The sequence below is a fragment of the Cyprinus carpio genome, chromosome A13, assembly GCF_018340385.1.
Source record: "Cyprinus carpio isolate SPL01 chromosome A13, ASM1834038v1, whole genome shotgun sequence".
NCBI classification, from domain to species: Eukaryota; Metazoa; Chordata; class Actinopteri; order Cypriniformes; family Cyprinidae; genus Cyprinus; species Cyprinus carpio.
Window position 1 is genome coordinate 8,966,319 of NC_056584.1, and position 21,457 is coordinate 8,987,775.

Genomic DNA, 21,457 nt, shown 5'->3' on the forward strand with positions numbered 1-21,457 from the left:
TATATTATATTGAAAACATGTGACATTCACATCCCTCTATCACTGCATTGGTCTGCTCTTGTCAACGCCTGTCTGATTGGGGAATTCAAACACTACAAGTTGAGCTTATGTTTCTGGTTTGATGTTTTCAGCCCACTCGCATAACAGTAAAAAAAAAAAAAAAATGCACTAAATGCACACAGCATCTTGGAAGAAGACTACATTTCATTTTATACAAAAAAAGAACAAAGTATTAAATCAAAAGGCTATTTGGTTCATAAAATGTAGTCCCTCATACAAAGGGGTGTATAGCCTATAATAATAATAATAATAATAATAATAATAAAAAGAATCCAAAAAACGTTGATGTTTTATTTCTGGTTTTGTTGGTGGTGTTAATTATAATCAATAAAAAGCTAGGCTTACTCTTATTAAAAATCAGACGAAGAATAAAGCTATGGGAGGGAATTATTTCACACTTAGTTTATATTTTAAAAAGATGGCAACTCCAAGGCAATCTGCTCGTAAAAATGAATAAAGAGCATTTTAGATCAAATTTTTGGACACAGGCAGCGGCGTGTACGACAACCTACATGTTGAGCAAAATCTCCTCCCCCAAGTTGTCAAAATAGAGGCTCTTGCAGAAGGAGGAACGTCACATCCCCTTGACCCTCCAATCACCTCGGGGTCCCATTTGATTGGAAGGCGGCAAGGGCTTTAATCTCGGACTAATTCAGATGCTTTTGAAGTGAAAAATTCTACCAGTTCTTGGTTTGGGAGGACAAGCGCGCGGACCTACGGGAAGAGACAGAACGCGCGCTATGCTTACGGTGTCACACGCGGCTCCGGATCTGCGATAACCTTGCGCTCTGCTCCACACGGATTATACTATTTATCTTTATTTCTGCTATTTGAAAGAAGATTACGGCGTCGTTTTTATTTATGAATCTGATAAATGAATTACCAACAAAATACATGAGAATTGGGTCATGATCACATCGCCCTCTGCTTCAAGAAATCGTGATACTGATTTAGTCTGGGAAAGCAGCAGCAGCTCTCGGAATAACAACTCCGCGGTCGTCAGCAAGCCTTTTCTCCATTTCGTCCCTCCTTCGGACCCTTTACGGCAAGCTAACCGACTTCCCATAAAGATTTTGAAAATGCTTACTGCACGCACAGGACACATTTTACACCCTGAATATCTTCAGCCATTGCCATCCACCCCGGTCAGTCCAATCGAGGTAAGATGCGAACTCGATGTTTGTTTGTTTTTAAGCTGTTCGTGTATTTTATCAATACAAGTCCGCGTTCTCTTTTTCCCGGAGAAATGACGGGACATTACTGCAGTCTAGGATTGGATGTAGCGGAGCACAGAGAATAAAATTAATAAAGCCTTATAGCTAGCATCGTATTTTAATTTGACCAGTTTTTCTCTCTAATTCAGCTAACATCGTAAACGCGCTTTTGGCGTAGGATATTTACCATTTCAACCCGTTTTGCGTGATGCGCACATTCTCGAATCTCTTAAAACGTTCAAATAGAAGCGAAGAGTCTTTTAATGTAGTTTATTTGTTGTGTATTTTGACAAATACGTTGCAGTGATTGCGCTTGCACACATTTGATGTCTAAATCTTTTATTTTTATCTATCCTCGCAGCTCGATGCCAAGAAAAGTCCTCTGGCTCTTCTTGCGCAAACATGTTCTCAGATCGGTAAACCGGACCCTCCGCCCTCCTCCAAACTCTCCTCGGTAACATCAAACGGATCTAACGAGAAAGAGTCGAAATCTGGTCCTTTAAAACTGAGTGACATCGGTGTGGAAGACAAATCCAGCTTCAAGCCGTACTCAAAGCCCGGGGATAAGAAGGACTCGTCTTCTGGGGTGTCGAACGGAGAGAAGTCTGGTTTCCGTGTGCCTAGCGCCACCTGCCAGCCGTTCACTCCCAGGACTGGCAGCCCGAATTCCAGCACTTCGGCTTCCCCGATGCCGTCAGACGGGAAGGGAGAGAGAGATGAGAAGAAAGAGTCTGATTGTAATAAAAACTGCACCTCAGATGGATCTGCCCCGACCAGCGTCAGTCACAACCGGATAAGCGTGAGCTGTGCGGGAATTAACGTGGAAGTCAACCAGCACCAGGACACCACGTCAGGATCCAAAGCAGCGGAGTCCTCGTGTGTCACCTCTTCTTCCTCAGCCTCCGTCCTGGGGTCAGGACTGGTAGCCCCCGTTTCTCCGTACAAACCCGGACAGACTGTTTTCCCTCTACCCCCGGCTGGCATGACGTACCCTGGAAGTTTAGCAGGGGCCTACGCCGGCTATCCCCAACACTTCCTGCCCCACGGTGGAAGTCTGGTCAATGCACAGCTCGCCAGCTCGCTGGGCTGTAGTAAAGCTGGCTCAAGCCCCCTCGCCGGGGCATCCCCTCCATCCATAATGTCTGCCAGCCTTTGTAGAGACCCTTATTGCTTGAGTTACCACTGTGCCAGCCACTTAGCCGGTGCAGCCGGAGCTTCCTGCGCGCACGACTCCGCGGCCGCGGCCGCTTTGAAGTCCGGATATCCACTCATGTACCAAACACACCCTTTGCACGGTGTTCACTCCTCGCCGCCATCTTTTGGTGGACACCCTTTGTATCCCTATGGCTTCATGCTGCCCAACGACCCTCTGCCGCATGTGTGTAACTGGGTGTCAGCTAACGGACCTTGTGACAAGCGTTTCTCGTCCTCCGAAGAACTTCTTAACCACCTGAGGACGCACACGGCATTCACCGGGACCGAAAAGTTGATATCGGGTTATCACAATTCATCATCTTTAGCTAGTGCTGCCGCCGCAGCTATGGCGTGCCATATGCACATGCCACCCTCAGGAGCCCCTGGGAGCCCCGGGACACTGGCACTTAGGAGCCCGCATCACGCGTTAGGACTAAGCAGCCGCTATCACCCGTATTCAAAGAGTCCGTTGCCTACTCCCGGCGCACCGGTTCCGGTACCTGCCGCCACCGGTCCTTATTATTCTCCCTATGCACTGTACGGTCAAAGACTCACCACAGCATCAGCGCTTGGATACCAGTAAAAAAAAAAAAAAATCAGACTTTGTTCAAATTTATAGATTATAAAGATTGAAATATAAATACTTTTATATCATCGCGCCACTGAAGGACTGGATCCGTGGACTCACTGTATTTATTTATGTCAGCTTAAAGCGGACGATAATAAAATGAAAATATTTGAGCAACTCAAGTGCATTACATTTGAACTGAACTCTGTAGATAACGCGAAACACATGTTAGAGTACTAATAATATAGGGGTCTTCAGTTGGATGTTGATTTGGAATTGCAATGATTGTATTGTTCGTTATTATTTAATGCCTCATTGAAAAGAATTTAATTTACATGCATGTTTGTTTCTTAACTCCCACATTGTCCACATGATTTGAAATTGCCGTTATTTTTCAGGTGTACAACACGGAGAGAGAATTGGTATTTTTTGTATGTATTCTGCAAAATAAGAAACAATTCTGTTCCATATTTCTGTCTTCAGTATTCATTAACATCACCAAAACTGAACTCAGACTAAATTCTGTCATTTAAGGATATTTATTTTGCCGTTTTAAGAACAAATCATGTCATTTCCACGGTTGCAACCTTTTTCAGATTTGACAGTTTTGTTAAATGATTTAATTGCGAATAAGAGTTCAAATTATGAATGCATTCGTCGGTGTCTGAGAGATTTTTTTTTTATTATTATTTTAATGTTTGATCCAGCAGACAGCATATATTGAAAGCTTGGTATAACGATTTTAATCAGTGACGCCAAAACACGTTTTAAATACTTTCAGGCTAGTTTAATTACATATGAATTGAATTTTATAAACATAAAATTTTTTTTATTTAGAAATACAGAAAGAAATGTATGAATTGTCACTTTATATCATCTTACCGAACGGCGTTAAATTAATCAATGGGGCATAGGCTAGGCCTATAGTTTTTTTTTTTTTTTTTTTTTTTTTTTTTACATTTTTTAAAGAGATAAAATGTTTCTGCATAACTTTTAAGTGATTGATACAACTGGTGTTCGCTTTCTTATTCAATTTCCATATTGTCAGTCCATCATCTCCTATAAACGGCTCTAATGAATCCTGAACGTGCATTTGTTGTGGTGTTGTTGAACCAGATTCTATTTTGTGCTATAGGCTCGTTTGCAGTAAGTTATAAATGCTGTCGTCAGTGGATTATTGTGGACAATGACATGTTAGAGAACCGCAGTATTGAGAGTGCTTTGTTTAGCCCTATATAAATATTATTGGAAACGGACTACAACGTTTAAAAAACATCACGAATGACCCATATTTTAAGTGTTATATTATTGTACACACTTGTGTTAACCTATTTGCTATAGATTTCAGTTTTAAATCTGTTTTAAGTGACTTAACGAAAAAATAGCTTGTCGAGATTTTTACAGATACACATATAAAGTATAGGCCTAAGTACACACTTTTGTCAGAGTAGCCTAACACTGTCAGCAATATTTTCATTCAGTGAGCAAACACAAACATTGCCATTAGACTAGACTTGTAAATCATGCCTGTTATTAAATGAAACACTACAGTTTTCAGCTAAGAAAAAAAAAAAACAATGCAGGATTTGTGATATAGTGTGTTGTGTTTTATTTAGGCCTATCTATGGATCTGTATTTTATTATTATTATTATTATTATTATTGCTCACCAAATTATTTTCTCAAAAATTCCTATTTTTTGCGTAAACATTTAAACAGGAAATAATTTATGAAACTATACATTAATATTACCGATTATAATTTGTAAAGAAAAAAGCGATTTAACCTAAAGGGAAAAACAAGAAGAAGAAAAATATCATTATCGAATGCATTTAGAAATAATGCAAAAATTAAAAAAAAAATCCCAAAAAATAAAGATGCCGTCAGGTCCACGACTGGGATAACGCATACGGACAGAAAATAATACAGGCTACTTTGATATTTAGTTTGCGAGACGAATAATAAAAAACGTGTTTTATGTACTCTATAGCAATAGTGCTTTTGTAATGTAAAAAAATATTTCTAAATAATTTTTGACGAAATGGCAACTTTGCAGGTAACGAATAAAGCAATTGACTTAATTACGAGTGTTCACTACAGACATATGTAATTTATTAATATACCCTGCAATATCAAATATAAAGTACAAATCGTCTCACGACATTTTAGCCGTTTTTTTTTTCGTTAACTCTTCATACCTTATACGTGAAACAAACTGCACTAAGCTTACACGCCGTTATTACAGTGTACAATATTTCAGTTCAGTTGAATATCCTATAGGTTATGTATTGTTTATGCTTTAAAACATATTTAAGCATGTGTTTTTATTTTAATTTTAGGGAAAAATGACAATTAACTCCGGAAAGGAATATTAAATAAAATAGGCCATAAATAAATTAACTACATGAGTTTTATGAACTAATGACACAAGATTAATTAATGATTGTATTTACACTCCTAAAGCATTTAATTAAAGATGAAAAACTTCACCCGCCCAGAAATGTCATAGACGCGGAGCAACTAGACTATGTTCTAGAGGCCCACACAAGCTTTAAACTGATGTAATGACGGTGAAAGAGAGCAATTTCCATTTTTACCCACATCATGGTGGCTGTGAGGAGGTCCCCGATGGAAAGCCATTCATCATGTGCCCCTCCTCCCGGGCCTGTCATCAGAGGAGCTAGCAGGCACATGTGTGCATAAATTACTCCGTTTGCCTTCTTCCACTGTTCACTGTGGCTAAAGAGTATAAAGAGGAACAGAACTCCACTGCCTGCTAGTAGAGCATGACTTACACCACTGATCAGCCCTGCAATAAGCATGTTTATAAGGGTGATAAATAAAGTGAATACCTTCCACAGTGGTCTCATGTATGGTCCCATGCAACCACAATCTAGAAAATAGGACCACTGGAATGCCAGATAACCTGTGACAACAACGGCTTGTTATAGAAGATGAATTTGAGTCCACAGCCTCATTTCTGAGAAGAAACATTTCATAGATCAACAACACAGCATGCCACATGACTTATCAAATTTAAAGTGTTAGCCATCATGTTCTTTTAGGGGTCTGCAAAAATACAATTTACACTAAAGTTTCAAATTCTTTTTTTTTTTTCCAATCATATAACAGCCAAAAGTTAAACAAGTATGCTTGTCAAACAACCCATAAATTAAGAAGAAAAAAAAAAATTGCCAGATGCGTGATTTGCTTTATTTTTTCGACAATGTGTTTTTCTATTCTGAATAACAGCTTTGTTGTAAAACAGAGTCTTTATAAATATCTGTCTGATGAGTCAGAGGAACTTATTTATTTTGAAAGGCAAAAAAGTATATTAATTTTAAAACTACTATTAATGTTAATTTTTCACATACAGCACACTGACAAAAACACAAATTTTTTTCATTGTACTGTATGTGTAAAAAATTATATTAATAGTAGTTTAAAACTATTTTTACATATAGATTACTAGTAAATTTCACAAATAATTCAGAAGAAACACAATTAACACTGAACTAAACGTGCTATTTGAAGCAGAAAGACTGAAATATTATTTTCTTGTAAAACCAATACAATCCAATTTATTTACAAGGGTTTTTTTTTTTTTTTTAACAGTGTACTGGGACTTAACATGGTTAATAATTAACATGTACAGAGTATAGCCACACCTTAGGATTCATGCCAGAGGTGCTAAAAAAAACTAATTGCATTGGTAGAGATGCATGGCTGATTTATGGACCACGCTGAGGAGGCTGTGCCAAGGTATGCTGACACAAGAGGCCTTCCTGCTCTGAATCTACCCTTTTACTGGAGCTGCTTTAAACCCACTTACCACTGAAAGCTGGACTTTAGAAGACACCTGGATTGCCACCATGATTTGCACCTCACTCTTTTATTAAATAGCACAAAATTACTACTGACACCAATGTAATTACTAGGCGTGTGATAAAATAAACAGACATGCTTTAGTCTGACATGGCAATCCTATGCTTTGAGCAACAGCTGTGTCAATATGTGAGTGCCACGCAAATGCTAAACTTCTAGACATAAGTCAGAGACAATTATGTCCCTCTCTCATGAGAGTGGCTTGAGTTATGGGATTATGGGATTGAGACAAAATCCTTTTTAGCTGCGATAAGAGCGAATATCATTACAATCTTTCATATGAGGAAGATATTTTTGTTTGACAGACTAGAATAGGCCTACTAGCTTTTACATTATGTTTAGAGCATTTAAAAACAGCTTCAATTTAACCTTGGAAAGTACAAAACTTTTTTTTTTTTTTTTTGTATACCTCATATAAATCTCTTCACCAAAAGGTGATCTGCTTCGACACATTACAGCTATCTTCAAGAGTGATTTATGTTGACACAGGAGGTGGAAATGACCACAGCTTTTGTGATTGCAGTAATGAAGCCATAAACCAAATAGCATGAAATGAAGCAGGAGCTCCACGATTTAATCAGCTCATAAACAGATCCACTGCATCAAGCAAATGACGTTATTACCCATCTGAAGTAAATCTTGCTAATCTCCAGAGATAAAATCAACATCATCAATGGTCACATATCATATTCATCAATGCTAAATCGTCCCCTTTTGACAGATTAATCCTGGCTGTGGCTCCCAGGGAGAGTGGTAATGGAGACCCAGGCAAACAATTCACTCATTAAACACGTCAGGCTCCTAGTATCGCTCGGTGCTTACACACGCTCTCTCTCCCTCATTGATTTACAAATTTAAAGTGCTCATCAAGGTGAGATAGGCCCAAAGAAAAATGGCTTCCGTGACAGCTTGTCATTCAAAGGGACTGCGATGCGAGGCACCTTCTTGTGCTTTAAGTGCCTAATTGAGGTCATTTACGGCAGCTCTCGGGGCTTTGCTATCATATCTCAATGCCTGTTTCATTTGCACATTTTGGGGTTTTGACAAAGAATATTTTATGGAAATGAGACCATTCTCTGAAAATACTTAATGGGTTTTTTCGCAAAGAGCCCAGTGATGGCTCGGATGTCTGTCAGTGATGAATAGCTGAAGAGATTTCTAAGATGAGCTTGTAGTAGAGACCATGTGCTTGCGTTTGCAATGAGTCTCCATGTCTTTATTTTGCTTGACCAAACTTCTGCAAGGTCACGCTAATTGCTGAAGGCCAAGAACATTGCACAGATATAATGTCTTTCAGTAATGCTACATGTAATATAGTACTGTTGGACAATTTATTGATATTTTAAAGGGTAAGTTCACCCAAAAATGAAAATTAGGCTGCGTTTTACTCACCTCCGAGGCATCCTTCAGTCCAAAAGACGTGAAATAAACAGCGCCCTTCAAAAAACTCATAGGGCTCCGGGGGCTGAACAATGGCCTCCTGTAGCGAATCGATGCAGTTTTGTAAGAAAAATATCCATATTCAAAATGTAATAATCACTTGAATCTAGCTTGCACTCACTGTTGTAAATGGAAGTAGTTCTGGGGGAATTACGTATGAGGTCAGCTTCGCGCGGAGAAACGCAGTGGAGAGATCAAAACAAAACAACAGTCATGAATTAGAAGTACAAAACGAGGATTTGTGACGAAGAATGTCAGAGGATTTCGATATAAGCCAAGAGGAGACTGGTTTTCCTTTACTAAAGTAAGGAAACTTTGCTTATTTTGACAATGTATACAAACAAACGCTGGCTCTCACGAGACTCACCGGTTCATGCGCAACGCTGACCCCATACGTCATGCTGTTGGCGTGATTAGAGTGATTAGAGCTAGATTCAAGTAATTATTACGTTTTGAATATGGATATTTTTCTTACAAAAACGCATCGGTTCACTACAGGAGGCCTTTGTTCACCCCCTGGAGCCATGTGAGACACTTTTTTTTATGGAAGGATGCTTTTTATTTCACGTCTTTTGAACTAAAGCAATGCAACACCCACTGACTGCAACGATAGAGCTTAAAAGATCAAAGACAAGTTGCAATATAACTCCGACTGGATTCGTCTGAAAGAAGAAAGTCATATACACCTAGGATGCCTCGGGGGTGAGTAAAAAGCAGCCTTATTTTCATTTTTGTGTGAACTAACCCTTTAATGTAATAATTGGAAATGTACTATTTATTTTTGTCTCATTAGAAATTCTTTGTTTACATTTATGCAAACAACCTACATTTCAACCTGTGTGTTTTTTTTTGGTATTGCTAGCACCATCTACTATTTAGCTTTTGCGGCTCTCTGTGAAATCCAAAACGGCAATAAAACACCATTCAAATCAAACCGCGTGACTCGCTCTCTCGTTTCATTCAAACGCAACTGCCGCCATCTTGCTTCTCAGTTATCGATTGTAGTAAAAACTAGTTCAGTATAAATTGGACTACTTTAGTATTATTAGGCTAATTTAGTATTAATATAAATATTATCTGTAATATTGTTGCACTGTTTGTCTTCTTGTTTTGTCTATTGTTTCGTAAATTAGAATTAACTATTTTTTCTTAGCGAAATATAGGCTACAGGTAAAATGATCAGATAATGACTCAAATCAATATTTTATGTCTTAGTATTTATTTATTTGGTGAGTATGTAATAAGCGGGATAATGTACAGTCAGTTGATCACAAAATAAACACTGAAAGCCTTATGCATACATATTATCTGCATACTAAGTACTGTATACTACATGGTAGTGTTCAGGTTTTTGGGGGGTGCAGTGTAGATATTAATCTTTGCTTCGGAATGATCCTGTGAACGGTAGACGTTCTCAAACAAGAATGTAACAGCTCATTGAATCTGTTCTTTGCACTCATGCACATTGTCATTCTTGGGAGCACTTTTTTAAGCACACTTCTGATTATAATAAAATTACATGCCATGCTCTTTGTGAGGTTGTTAAAATGTGTGCACAAAGCGATGAAAGTTCATTTTCTTGAGCAGACACTGAATAATATTAGCAACCAAATTTCCATTCAGGACGGATGCCATGACAGACCTAATGATGGACTGTCAACAGGCCTCGCTGGTGATGCTAATATCAGAGATGTTGTGAGGAATGATCTTTCTGATCCACTCAGATATATGCAGAATTGAAATTTCAATGTGTAAGACTAAAGTGATTTCTGACAGATTTATTTGGCAAGTTGATACCAGACATTAAACTATAACAAACAGCAGTATTTCTCTGGCAGTTCAGAATCCTGACTCTTGATCTCACTTATGAGACTAGACTTTAGTGTGCTATCATTGCGTCTAATCAAAGGAAACAGTCTAGACAATATTTTTAAGCTTGTTTTCGTGGAGCTGGTTATGATGCCTTTACACATCGCACATTGCGCAGAAATATTTGAAGATGCTGGCTGTGTTGAGCGCCGTGCAGCCAAACTAATGGATCTGACCAAGAGACAAATGGGTCCAGACACGCAGCAACACAGCCTGAGGAAATATGGACCTTCACATCATTTTTATTGCTTTAATGCATTTTAGTGTTAACTGCAAAGTAGGAGCTCAAAATTACTCTCAGTCCTGCTTTGCTTGTGCCCTACAGACAAAGACGCAACTTGATGAAAATAACACGTGGGCCACATGGGTGTTTTGCATGAAAATAAAGCAATTACCTTTGTAAAAAAGCATTGTATGAGTAGAGGAAGACTTAGATATGTTATTACTTATCTCATCCTTTGTAATATAATTGGCAGAGCTCTGTGTGTGCAACTGGAAAGAAAATGTTAATGCATTCTTCCAACAATGCAATGAAAAGCAGTTACAATGCTTCCTGGGGCAAAGTATTATGCCTATTCAAAAGGTCGAATTTGCTTGAGTATATTACTGTATGAGTTGTGTTTGTAGGGAATAAGAAAGTGACACTTGATACATAACTGCACTTCGAGAAACACGAGTGGTAATTCATCAAAAAGCCAAAGGTCTATCAATCAAAAGTGCCATGACAACAAAATCATAGTGTACGGTGGCTTTGCCAAACTTTAAAACGAGCTGTTTTTGAATATCGCTAAAAATACAGCTTGTGTCAGTTCACTGACATCAATGTGTTCAACAGCCGTCCAGAGTGAATTAGCATCGCATATCATATAATTACTGAATAAATGAGTGCACATTAAGGAATCATCTGGCAGTGGGATTCTTTCCCCCTACATGCTTTTGGCCTCTGAGTATCTTCCTGACAGTTTATTTCTCTCGGATTACTGGGGGCAAACACCTGTGTCTCCTCTTAAAGCAGCCTGCTTCTGACAGGCTGTGTGGAGCTTCTCCCTTCGGCTCGGACACATCTGGTGGGAGATCACAACTCCAGCAGTGTCTCCATGTGCACATCCATCAGCCCTCAGCCATACGCTCACACGCATATGTATAAGTTATGGTCATATGCTCAACTTAGTGTGGCAAAATATAAGATGAGCCAAAAGAATTAAGACACAACTGGCTAGATATTGTACACCACTGCAATGGATGTTAAAGGTGAAGTGTGTTATATCCACTGCCCCTGTCTGCCACTGTTTAACCAAACAGAAAGCCCTAAATTCACACCATGGTTTAAGGACAATTATGATACGGTTAATCATCATAATTATTATTATTTTTTTTTTTATTTAATTGAAATAATATACAGATAAGAAATGTATATAATGTTAAATAAATGTATATTGTATATCTATTGTATATTTATATATTTCAAATAAACGCTGTTCTTTTTTTAAGAATTCTGAAACAATATGTATCATGTTTCAACAAAATATGAAGCAGCACAAGATTTTCAACTGTGATAATATTCTTGAGCAGTAAATCAGCATATTAGAATGATTTCTGAAGGATCACGTGACACTGAAGACTGGAATAATGACTGCTGAAAATTCAGCTTTTCATCACAGGAATAAATGACAGGGTAAAATATGTTAAAATAAAAATATTTTAAATTATAATAATATTTCATAACATTACTCTTTAGAATGATTTCTGGTGAATCATGTGGCACAGAAGTGAAAACTCAACTTTCCCATGAAAGAGGAAAATATCACAGTAATAAGGTATTATTAAAATGGCATATTAAAATGTAAAATTGTAATCAAATTTCAGAATACTGGTGTTTTTATTATTATTTTATTTTATTTTATTTTATTGGTCAAAAAAAAAAAGCAGCTTTGGTGCTTGGTTCTTCTTTCTAAACATTAAAAAATCATACAGACCCTAAACTTTTGAACGGCAGTGTACAGCCAGTTTGAAAACAGTCAGTCAGTCAGTCAGTCAAATTATTTATAAATTAAAGATTTTTAAGCTACATTTTACAGCTTTTTATGCTATCCATCAGAGCGCTTGAAAAATGACCTGAAGTGACTACATGGTATCTGCCCTCCATGCATCATCCACATGTCTCCTTCACATGGGGAGGTGGTGGAGCCTCCACCTGCTATGGTATCCTTGACCCTGATCACCCCTCATACTTCAGCATGGAACTCAGAGGATGTCTGTGTACCATGACCGCCCACAGATAGCTGCCGTCTCTCTGAAGAGTACAGCCACAATTCATAGGTACTCAATGCAGTCATCTGCAGCTGCATGCCATATGGAGCTGGGTCTGGAAGCTTCTATTGCTGCTCAAGTGGGCATATGTAGGCATATAAAACCTAGAAGTAGTGAAAAGAATGTATCATGGGGTTATCTGTGTACTTTGTATAGGATCTTATTGCTTGAACTCTTGTTATAAATGAAGAATTAGGTTTGGGAAAGAGTAAATAAGGAGGTGCAGGTCACTGATGTGGGGGTATAATAGCTCCTCCTATAGGCAAAGTCCGATTTTTTTTAGGTGTTCCCAGAGCACATAAGCGTTTAGGCAATCTAATAAAAGAAGTGAAAGAAGAAACATATTTGTTAATTCAAGTCTCATGAATCATTTTAATCTAGTTTTACACAGCCATGCGCTATTTTTTTTTCAATTTGAAACCACGTCAATCTTACATCATATGTCTAGAGTTATTATTTTGCATTTGCAGTGGCACAGATTTGAAAAATGTCCAAAGACAAATTCCTATTTTGACAAGCATCACATTTCCCCCTATGGGTGGGTGGAAAAGATTGATGGGCTGTCACTCAAATGGAGCGGATGATGACAGGTTGTCATGTTGAGGCGTTGACATGGTACGGGAATAAATCAGAGCAAATTATAAATGTAATATTTGAACAACACTCACGATAAGAGAGAATAATATTCGTGCACTGTAGTGTTTGATTCTGCTGCTTATTATTTAATATTTAATTTAATGCAAATTTAATGAGGCCTCTCCTATGTTAATGTCACATATACTCTGTCTCCACTTTAGTCTTCATCTGCTTTGAGCCAAACAGACTTTTCCTTTAAGGTGCACACAGGACCCTTTCAAGTCATTCCCACCAAGCCGAAAAAGTACAATGACATTCGTGCCTTGTAATGCAGGCCGAAGCACAATGAAGCATGCCAATAACCTTTAGCAGAAAAGGCCTCCATGGAAAGCATGCATTGCACTCCAAAGAAGATCATTCATAATTAGTCTTGACAAATTACTTGTGACAGAACAGTAAAATGCAGAGAGGTTTTAGCTGGCCTCTGGCTTTTAGCATGTAATGCACTCAATGTTAACAGTGCGCACGTTTGCCCTGACTAAATATAAGTGATGGATGGGACAAGCTCTCTAATTTGCTGCATTCCACTAAATAATTTACTAGTATACGCTTTTCCAGAATCATGCCTATTTTCTGTTGAGTGTATTGGGTGTTCAAGTGTCCTGGAGGCAGGGTCAGGTTGAAGAGGTGGACTTCTGATGTGATTAATAATCTGTCCCACACCTCGTAAACACAGTATGAATCACTAATTACAAAGATGAAAACTTAAATATGCGTGAATGAGATGATCCAAAGGTAATAAGAGATGTCTGATGTTGCATACGATACGAGCACACACACAAAAATATCTCTTTTAATATTTGATGCATGATTTACCTTCAACGTTCACAAGGGAGCACTATAATAAAATATTAATGGGGTTGTTTTCTGTGAATGTTTGTTTTTGTCAGTCTAAAGCCAGTTCAAAGAAAAATATGGTCACTTCACAGTAGGACTCCCGCTTGGTAAATAAAGCCATTTTATATTTTTCACTTTTACTGTACTTCATAGACATGTCAGTCAAAACTGCGGTTGTATCTGATGGCATATATTCTCGGCTAATATTTAACCTCACTTGGTAGGAGTTATGTTATGAGGAATGGCTTGTGGTAACAGGCAAAGTGAATCACCAGGTAATCATAAACACATTAGTCAGTGGAAAGGCACACCTGCTAGACTATTCTAAGGACTCAACCGCTGGGGCTGCCTTCCATGTTTTTTTCTCATCACATTGTCATAAGCAGGTTTCCTTTCAGTGACGGCTTACTTCCTAGTTAACAGGAATGTTCTTAGAACTTATATTCTGCAGAGTTTATGTTCTTAGAACTAACGTTCTGGCAAGGTTCTTTCAAAGTTATGAAGAAACGTTCTTCCAATAACATTAACAGAATGTTTGTTCCAAGTTATCTGGTTTTTAATAACTTTCTTAAATGAATAGTTCACCCTAAAAGAAAATTTGCTGAAAATTTACTCACCTTCAGGCCATCTGAGATGTACTATAGATAAGGTTATTTCTTTATTGGAACAGATTTGGAGAAATTTTGCATTAGATCACTTGCTCACCAATGGATCCTCTGCAGTAAATGGGTGCCGTCAGAATGAGAGTCCAAACAGCTGATTAAAAAAAATCACAATAATCCACAAGTTATTCACAAGTCCATCAGTTAATGTCTTAAGAGGCAAAAAGCTGCATGTTTTTAAGAATTCAATATCATTAAGGCACTTTAACTTTAAACCACCACTTCTGGCCAAAATATAAGTCCATAATTCAATATAACGCTTCCTCCAGTGAAAAAGTCCATCATATAACTAAGATTTTTTTTTTTTGTAAATATTAAAAAAACTGGATGTTTCAGATTATATTCCGAAATAACGTTCTAATAGGAATATTAGTAAGACATTCTTAGAACATATTTTTGTTGGCTGGGAAAGAATGGGGGAGAATATGTCTGTGTTATGTTAGCATATGCCTTTAGCCACACATCTGATTCTGTGCATTTAAAAAAAAAAAATCAATGTTTTTAAATGTCATTTTGCTCCACTAGTGTTGCTCAAACTGTGTCCAGATACATTTATAACCCTGAATGGCCCCCTCTGAGTAAAATCATGAATACACTGATTGTATTAATGCTTTCTACTCACACTCGAGCAGACTCATGACTGAAGTAACACTTACACTTGAACAGAATATTGCTATTTGCAATACATATGGCATAATAAAAAGGCTATTTGTAATAGACGAATAGAAGTAAATCAAATATGTCACAGTTTTAGTGTTAAGAATAAAATGTGTAGGGTATGTCACGAAACGCACACAGACAGGTAGATCCAATTGCAGTATGTTTTATAGGATATCCAATCTCATCAGCCAGGCCACAATCCTAAGCAGTGCTCCGAGAACCCACAACCGGACATCAAAGGTCACAATGCCAGGGTAAGCAGTCCAAACAAGAGTCCATAAATCCATCCACAATTATTCACAAGTCCATCATGTTATGTCTTAAGCGGCAAAAAGCTGTCATGGGTTTTACACGAATTCAATTCATTAAGGACTTTAACAGTCAAACCACCACTTCTGACAGAATATAAGTCCCAGAGTCATTATAATTGCTTATCCTCCAGGTTGAGGTCCATCAATAACATTTTTTTTTTTTTTGGTAAATATTAAAAAAACTGGATGTTTCAGATTATAGTTCTGAAATAACGTTCTAATAGGAATATTAGTAAACATAGAACATATTTTTGTTGGCTGGGTAAGAATGGGGAGAATATGTCTGTGGTTATTTTAGCATATGCCTTTTAGCTCCACAACATCTGATTCTGTGCACATTTAAAAAAAAAAAATGTTTTTAAATGTCATTTTGCTCCACTAGTGTTGCTCAAACTGTGTCCGCATATGAAGTATAAACCTGAATTTTAAGTGAATGGCCCCCATCTGAGTAAAATCATGGAATATACACTGAAGTGTGTTAATGTTTTTTCTACTCACACGACCTCAGGGAGACTTTTACACTTGAACAGACTATTTGCAATACAGTGGGCTATAATAAACATTTGTAAGTCTGTAAAGTAAAATAAAAATGTACCATTTAGTCCTAAGAATCAAATTGCCGATGCTAAGTCAGCAGAGAAATATTTACTCCGACATCTGCAGATTGCTATTCCCTATACAGCAAAATATTTTAATCTCCATCCATTTCATAGTTTACGTACATAAAATATGTCACAGCGGTCAACATTTTCAAAATACTTTTTAGCTTGTAAACAGTATCCTTTCACACTGCGCATGTCTTATAATGGATCCAGTTGATGAACCAATGTTTGTTCAACGTCTAAACCAGAAAACACAGCTGACAGGGTTTGTTGTTAGTATCTCTTATATTAAACCCGTCATTGCCCTACTCCTAATCTTCATCCATTTCAGGTTAGCGGTCAACATTTTCAAAATACTTTTAGCTTGTAAACAGTAACTTTCACACTGCGCAGTGTCTTTATAAGGGATCCTAACCAATGTTGTCAAAACATAAACACACTGTGATTTGTTATATCTCTTATATAAACCTCTCACTGGACACCACTCCTTCAGCATTCCTGCACATTCAACCAGCTACTATCGACCAACATCACTGTTTTTACCTGATGAACCGCTGAAACATGAAAATGCAAAATCTTATGGCACAATTAATAAATAAAGCACCAGTGTTGGAGACGGTTAGTGTTAGCTCTCTTTCAAAGGGAATGGAGCCAATAAGAGATTTTTTCTGCTATGAGAGTACCATTTACAAGCGGTCATGCTGGGAGAAGGCTGCAAACTGTGGACTCTTTAATCGGCCCCATCCACAGGGCACCAGATGCTAAGCACGCTAGATGACCATCAGATACTTCTGAGACAGACATCAGCTCATCTAACATGATGGACACTATGTCTCGCTACTCATCACTCACCTGTAGAATTAAGTTGTTTTTGTGTGATAGGATGACACATAAATGAACACTTTTGTAATTAAAATTACAGCCATTAACACGTTTATTTAGTTTAAAAGTGAATAATAAATGAATAATGTGTCAATTTACATAATTTTATTTATATATTTATATAACAAAATAAACAGTTTCTCATCATATTTTGTAATAATAATTAAAAAAAAGTAATCTTTATAATATTATTATTGTTGTTGTTATTACATTTTATAATAATGAATGTGTTTTTTTTTTTTTTTTTTTTTTTTTTTTTCTGTATCCTGTATTTCTGTTATCAGAATTTTAAATTATGCAACAAATTCCTTGAATTCTGGAGCTACTATATATTATTTATGTCTTTGTTTGTTTCTTTGTTTGTAGGATTTTATAAATTTATATAACAAATAAATGTATTTTCTATTCACATTATTTATAATTATATAATTATATACTGAATTTTTGTACTGCAACAAATTCTTTGTATACTGGAGTGACTATATTTTATTTATTTATTTATCAAAACAAACATAAACCAAATAATAATGAACTACAAAATAATTTATCCCATCTTTTTTTGGTTTTAAGCATTTATCTGTGTTCTTTATGGTGCTGGGACCTCTCTTGCATGGAGCCTGTGATGTTTCTACATATTCCATTGTATAGTGTGATGCATAACAGTGTCACCGCATGCTAGAATATGTTAACACCACCCATGAATTACGGCTACATAGTCTCATTAAACGAGTTACCAGTGTTTCTCATGTAGCACATTTAGTCAGACTTAATAATGTGACTATCCCTGATGAAGTTATCAAAAACAAATCATTTCACTCGTTTATCACTGGGTCACGGTGCACACAAGAATGAGCTATACTTACATTACACAATGTCATTCTAAAACTGTAGCCAAGGGGGGTAATACATGTTTAATGATATGCAAACTATGGCAATGATGCATGTCTTTCATGTGTCCCACTAAATGCTTTGCGCTAACAACTATAGAAAAATACTCATAAATCCAGTGTGCATTGTTTATAGAAACCTTAGAGTGCTGTAAGCTATTTTATATAATTTAAATCTCTAGAAAGCTGAACCACCAATTACGTTGGTGGAATATGCCCCAATATTTCTTTAATATTTACATTTTTGTGCAAATGCCTAGACAACCCTATGACCCAGACGTTTGGCTCCCCACATGCAAACCCTGTTGTTCACCAAAAACAGTTCAGGAAAATCACTTTCATGATTTAATTGCTCTCGCTTTCAAAGACGACGATTTACTGAGAATTGGATCTCAGGTTATTGGACATTCGATGACAGCGAAAGAAAAAGCGAGAATTTATTGTCTGCTTTTACAGCCAGATTTCTGAAATAATTGTTCTGGGACAAGACGGTAAGTTAGTGGTTATAAACCTGTCCTCCATATAAATTACCTAATCAAGAGATCCCGGCGGTTATATAAATTGCGGCAGTCATTCGTCTTCAATGGCCTGTATGTGCATATAAACCCACGACGACGGTCATATACTTGAGTGGAAAGAGGACCTGCATCACTGTTTACAGAGTTCAGGGGAAATGGATGACTTCTTGCATGCTCAATCAACTGCGAAATGTGCATTTAATCATCCGGAGAAAGCCCCTTGGTTTGTTTGTGTTGCAGCAGGGATTTACATTTGCAAACATCCCTCATATTAATCATTACTTCATCTCTTCCCCTGTGAGACAAGGTGAATAAACTCCTTAGTGTGCCAGGGCTGAATGTGTGCTTAATCACACCCAGAAAGCACCCAAAAAAAACTTTAATTCACTTTACCCCTCATTCAGAGACCGCTAGCCGTAAAACATTCTCCTGACATGGGTCACAGTCTTGTTCATTCTCACTTTTTAAGGCATTTCTTCCATTCTAACGGAAATATTCCAATGCAGGGAGGTCTGCGCTCACTATGGGGCTTGTGTCACTTGGACATTACTCCCAGTAGACAAATGATGAATGATGTTTGAGAGACACACATGAAACGGGAGGCAGCACGTGTAGACCAACTGTTTGCTTTAACAAGAGGTGTGTGCATGTGGGGCCGCACATCCACGGCGAAACTCCTCACTGTGTTGTTAAAATAAGTCGAAGCTCATATTAAAATGACAAGACGAAATTGAGTGATCCTTTACTAAGTGACACCTGCCCCAAAATGCCGTCGACACAGAGTTTTAAATTTCACACCACAATAAGATCTTGAGTGATTTCCTCAAGGCGGCCCTTCTTAACATATTCCACTCCAGCTTATTACGCAGAACATTCTGCCATCAACAATCCTTCATAAGGGTGCGAAGTATAACTTTATCACCACGAGTGAAGAACATGTTACATTTGCCACTTTAAACAAGATTAATGGGTCACTCAAACATTTACATTCTCATACATTTTTATGACTGCACTATGAAGTGAACTTGATTTATTGGTAACAAGATAAATGATTGTCAGAGAGCTTCGGCAGCTCTGACTTTAAACAATCTTTCATTTGATGTCACTTATACCTTTTGTAGAGCTTTGAAGTGCTCTAACAGGCAAACAGGAGAGGCCGGTCGGCAAAAGACGTTTAACACGTGTGTTAACATTTCTTGATGTACACCTTAACCCCCAAATGACATTACTTGCACATTTTGCCTCTGATTGGCAATTACATTCTTAGTGTACCCGCAGGAGTCTTTTTTTTCCTTTCTGTTTCTGCCCCCTCATTCACTCACTAAATTGCCAAAGTCTACATTTATGCACAAGCATGAAAAGTAGTTGAAAGGCTCTTTTTGCAGTTGCCAAGCCCGCTCAGACTTTTTTCTCGTTTCTTGACAATGAAACATACATTTTGGCCTCCCGTCTCAGCTGAGAGGGGTAACAGAGTCAGTGGCAGGAAATATTCCTGTCATAGAATGATCAGGAATGGTAAATGGAGCTGTCGGAACATTCGGCGTGACAGGTCTGGGAAGGCTTGCCTCTTAATAGATTTACAACTCGTACTGGAGGTAACTGCGGAAAATTTCCAGCCAATGAATTTATCTGCCGCAGACAGGTAGATGGACACTTTTACCCATCTTGAGCCAAGAATAAAAATGTGCACGTCAGGACTTTAGGGAATGGATCGGCCCATATCTTTGCGCTATTATAAACAAGGAGAGCCTCGGACCTTTGGGTCAGCTCCGGTAAATGATGCAGGCTGGGCTGGATGACAAGTTAAAGCTATCCTCCGGATTACATTTCCACTTCATCCCTAAATATTTACAAGTGAAAGAGCAGAAAAAAGTTGGGCACACGAGCAGGAAAGGCTGAGGAACAACTCGGGATCTGGCAGGATCACTGCGCAGTATCACAGAGCTTTGGCCAGCTGCGTGACGTGACATTTCACATGGAGCTCGGCGCAGACAAATGTGCCCGAATGTGTGTGAGTGTGTGCATGTGTGTAAGCTTTGTTTAAGGAGTGAAGTCATCTTTTGTTGAGCGAGGTTTAGGGAATGATGTGGCTTTTCGCATGGAGATGTGCCAATGAAAGGCCTTTCATTTCCGCCAGGCCAACGGCCACGCTCAAACCCTTCATGGAAAACAAAACTTTTTTTTCCAAATGTCTTGGACCGGGCTGACTGCTCTACGCTAGTATGATTAATGACTCGCAGCCACATTGTGTGGAAGCCGCTAATTAACTGCAGACTGATTAAAGACATGTAAACTTTGCTGATAACCTGCATTTTCTCCCTCTTTCTCCTTTGCGCAGTCCCCACCCTCCTCTCTTTCTCTTGCACAAACTTGGCATGTGGAAGTGCTTACTGCCAAAATTGTAAGAAACAGACCAAAGTTGAGTATGATGAATGGCGTCTTCAACAGGCGTATACAGACTCTAATTTAGAACTATTTAGTGTATGACATATTGGCACGGTGTTTCTGCTTTCACTCCACTCATGTTCTTGGTTTACAAAGCTACATTTCGGCACTGTTGTTTTAAATTTATACTTGCCATATTCATGAGTAGTCTTACGCATTGGCAATTGCAGTGCCTGAGATTATTTCCTTTTCAGTTGTTCTGGAAGCAGACATTTACATTTTATCCTCTTGCAAAGTCAGCCACAGAACCTCAGTCAACCTCTATCACTCCCTGATTAAAAATGCATCCAACGTGAGCACAAGGCACATTCTGACAATGCCAGGACAGTGTGTTTCTAAATATAAATGTTATCATGCAATGCTAGTTAGTGTCGAGGCATGACCGAAGCACATTCATCAGGTCTGAATGTCCAAAGGACTCACAAAAAAAAGACTCCTGTCTAGGAGCCCCAGGAAGAGGCTATTTTGCTAACTCAAA

The 21,457-nt window shown here is 38.0% G+C and overlaps 1 protein-coding gene across 1 annotated transcript; it reads left to right on the forward strand.

Annotated features, from left to right (window-relative positions):
- Nucleotides 1–566: 566 nt before the first annotated feature.
- Nucleotides 567–3,859, forward strand: LOC109100977 (zinc finger protein 503-like). The gene is made up of 2 exons (XM_042768635.1): nucleotides 567–1,220; nucleotides 1,636–3,859. Exons 1-2 carry the CDS (start codon nucleotides 969–971, stop codon nucleotides 3,049–3,051), a joined length of 1,668 nt encoding a protein of 555 aa, XP_042624569.1. The 5' UTR covers nucleotides 567–968; the 3' UTR covers nucleotides 3,052–3,859.
- Nucleotides 3,860–21,457: the final 17,598 nt, after the last annotated feature.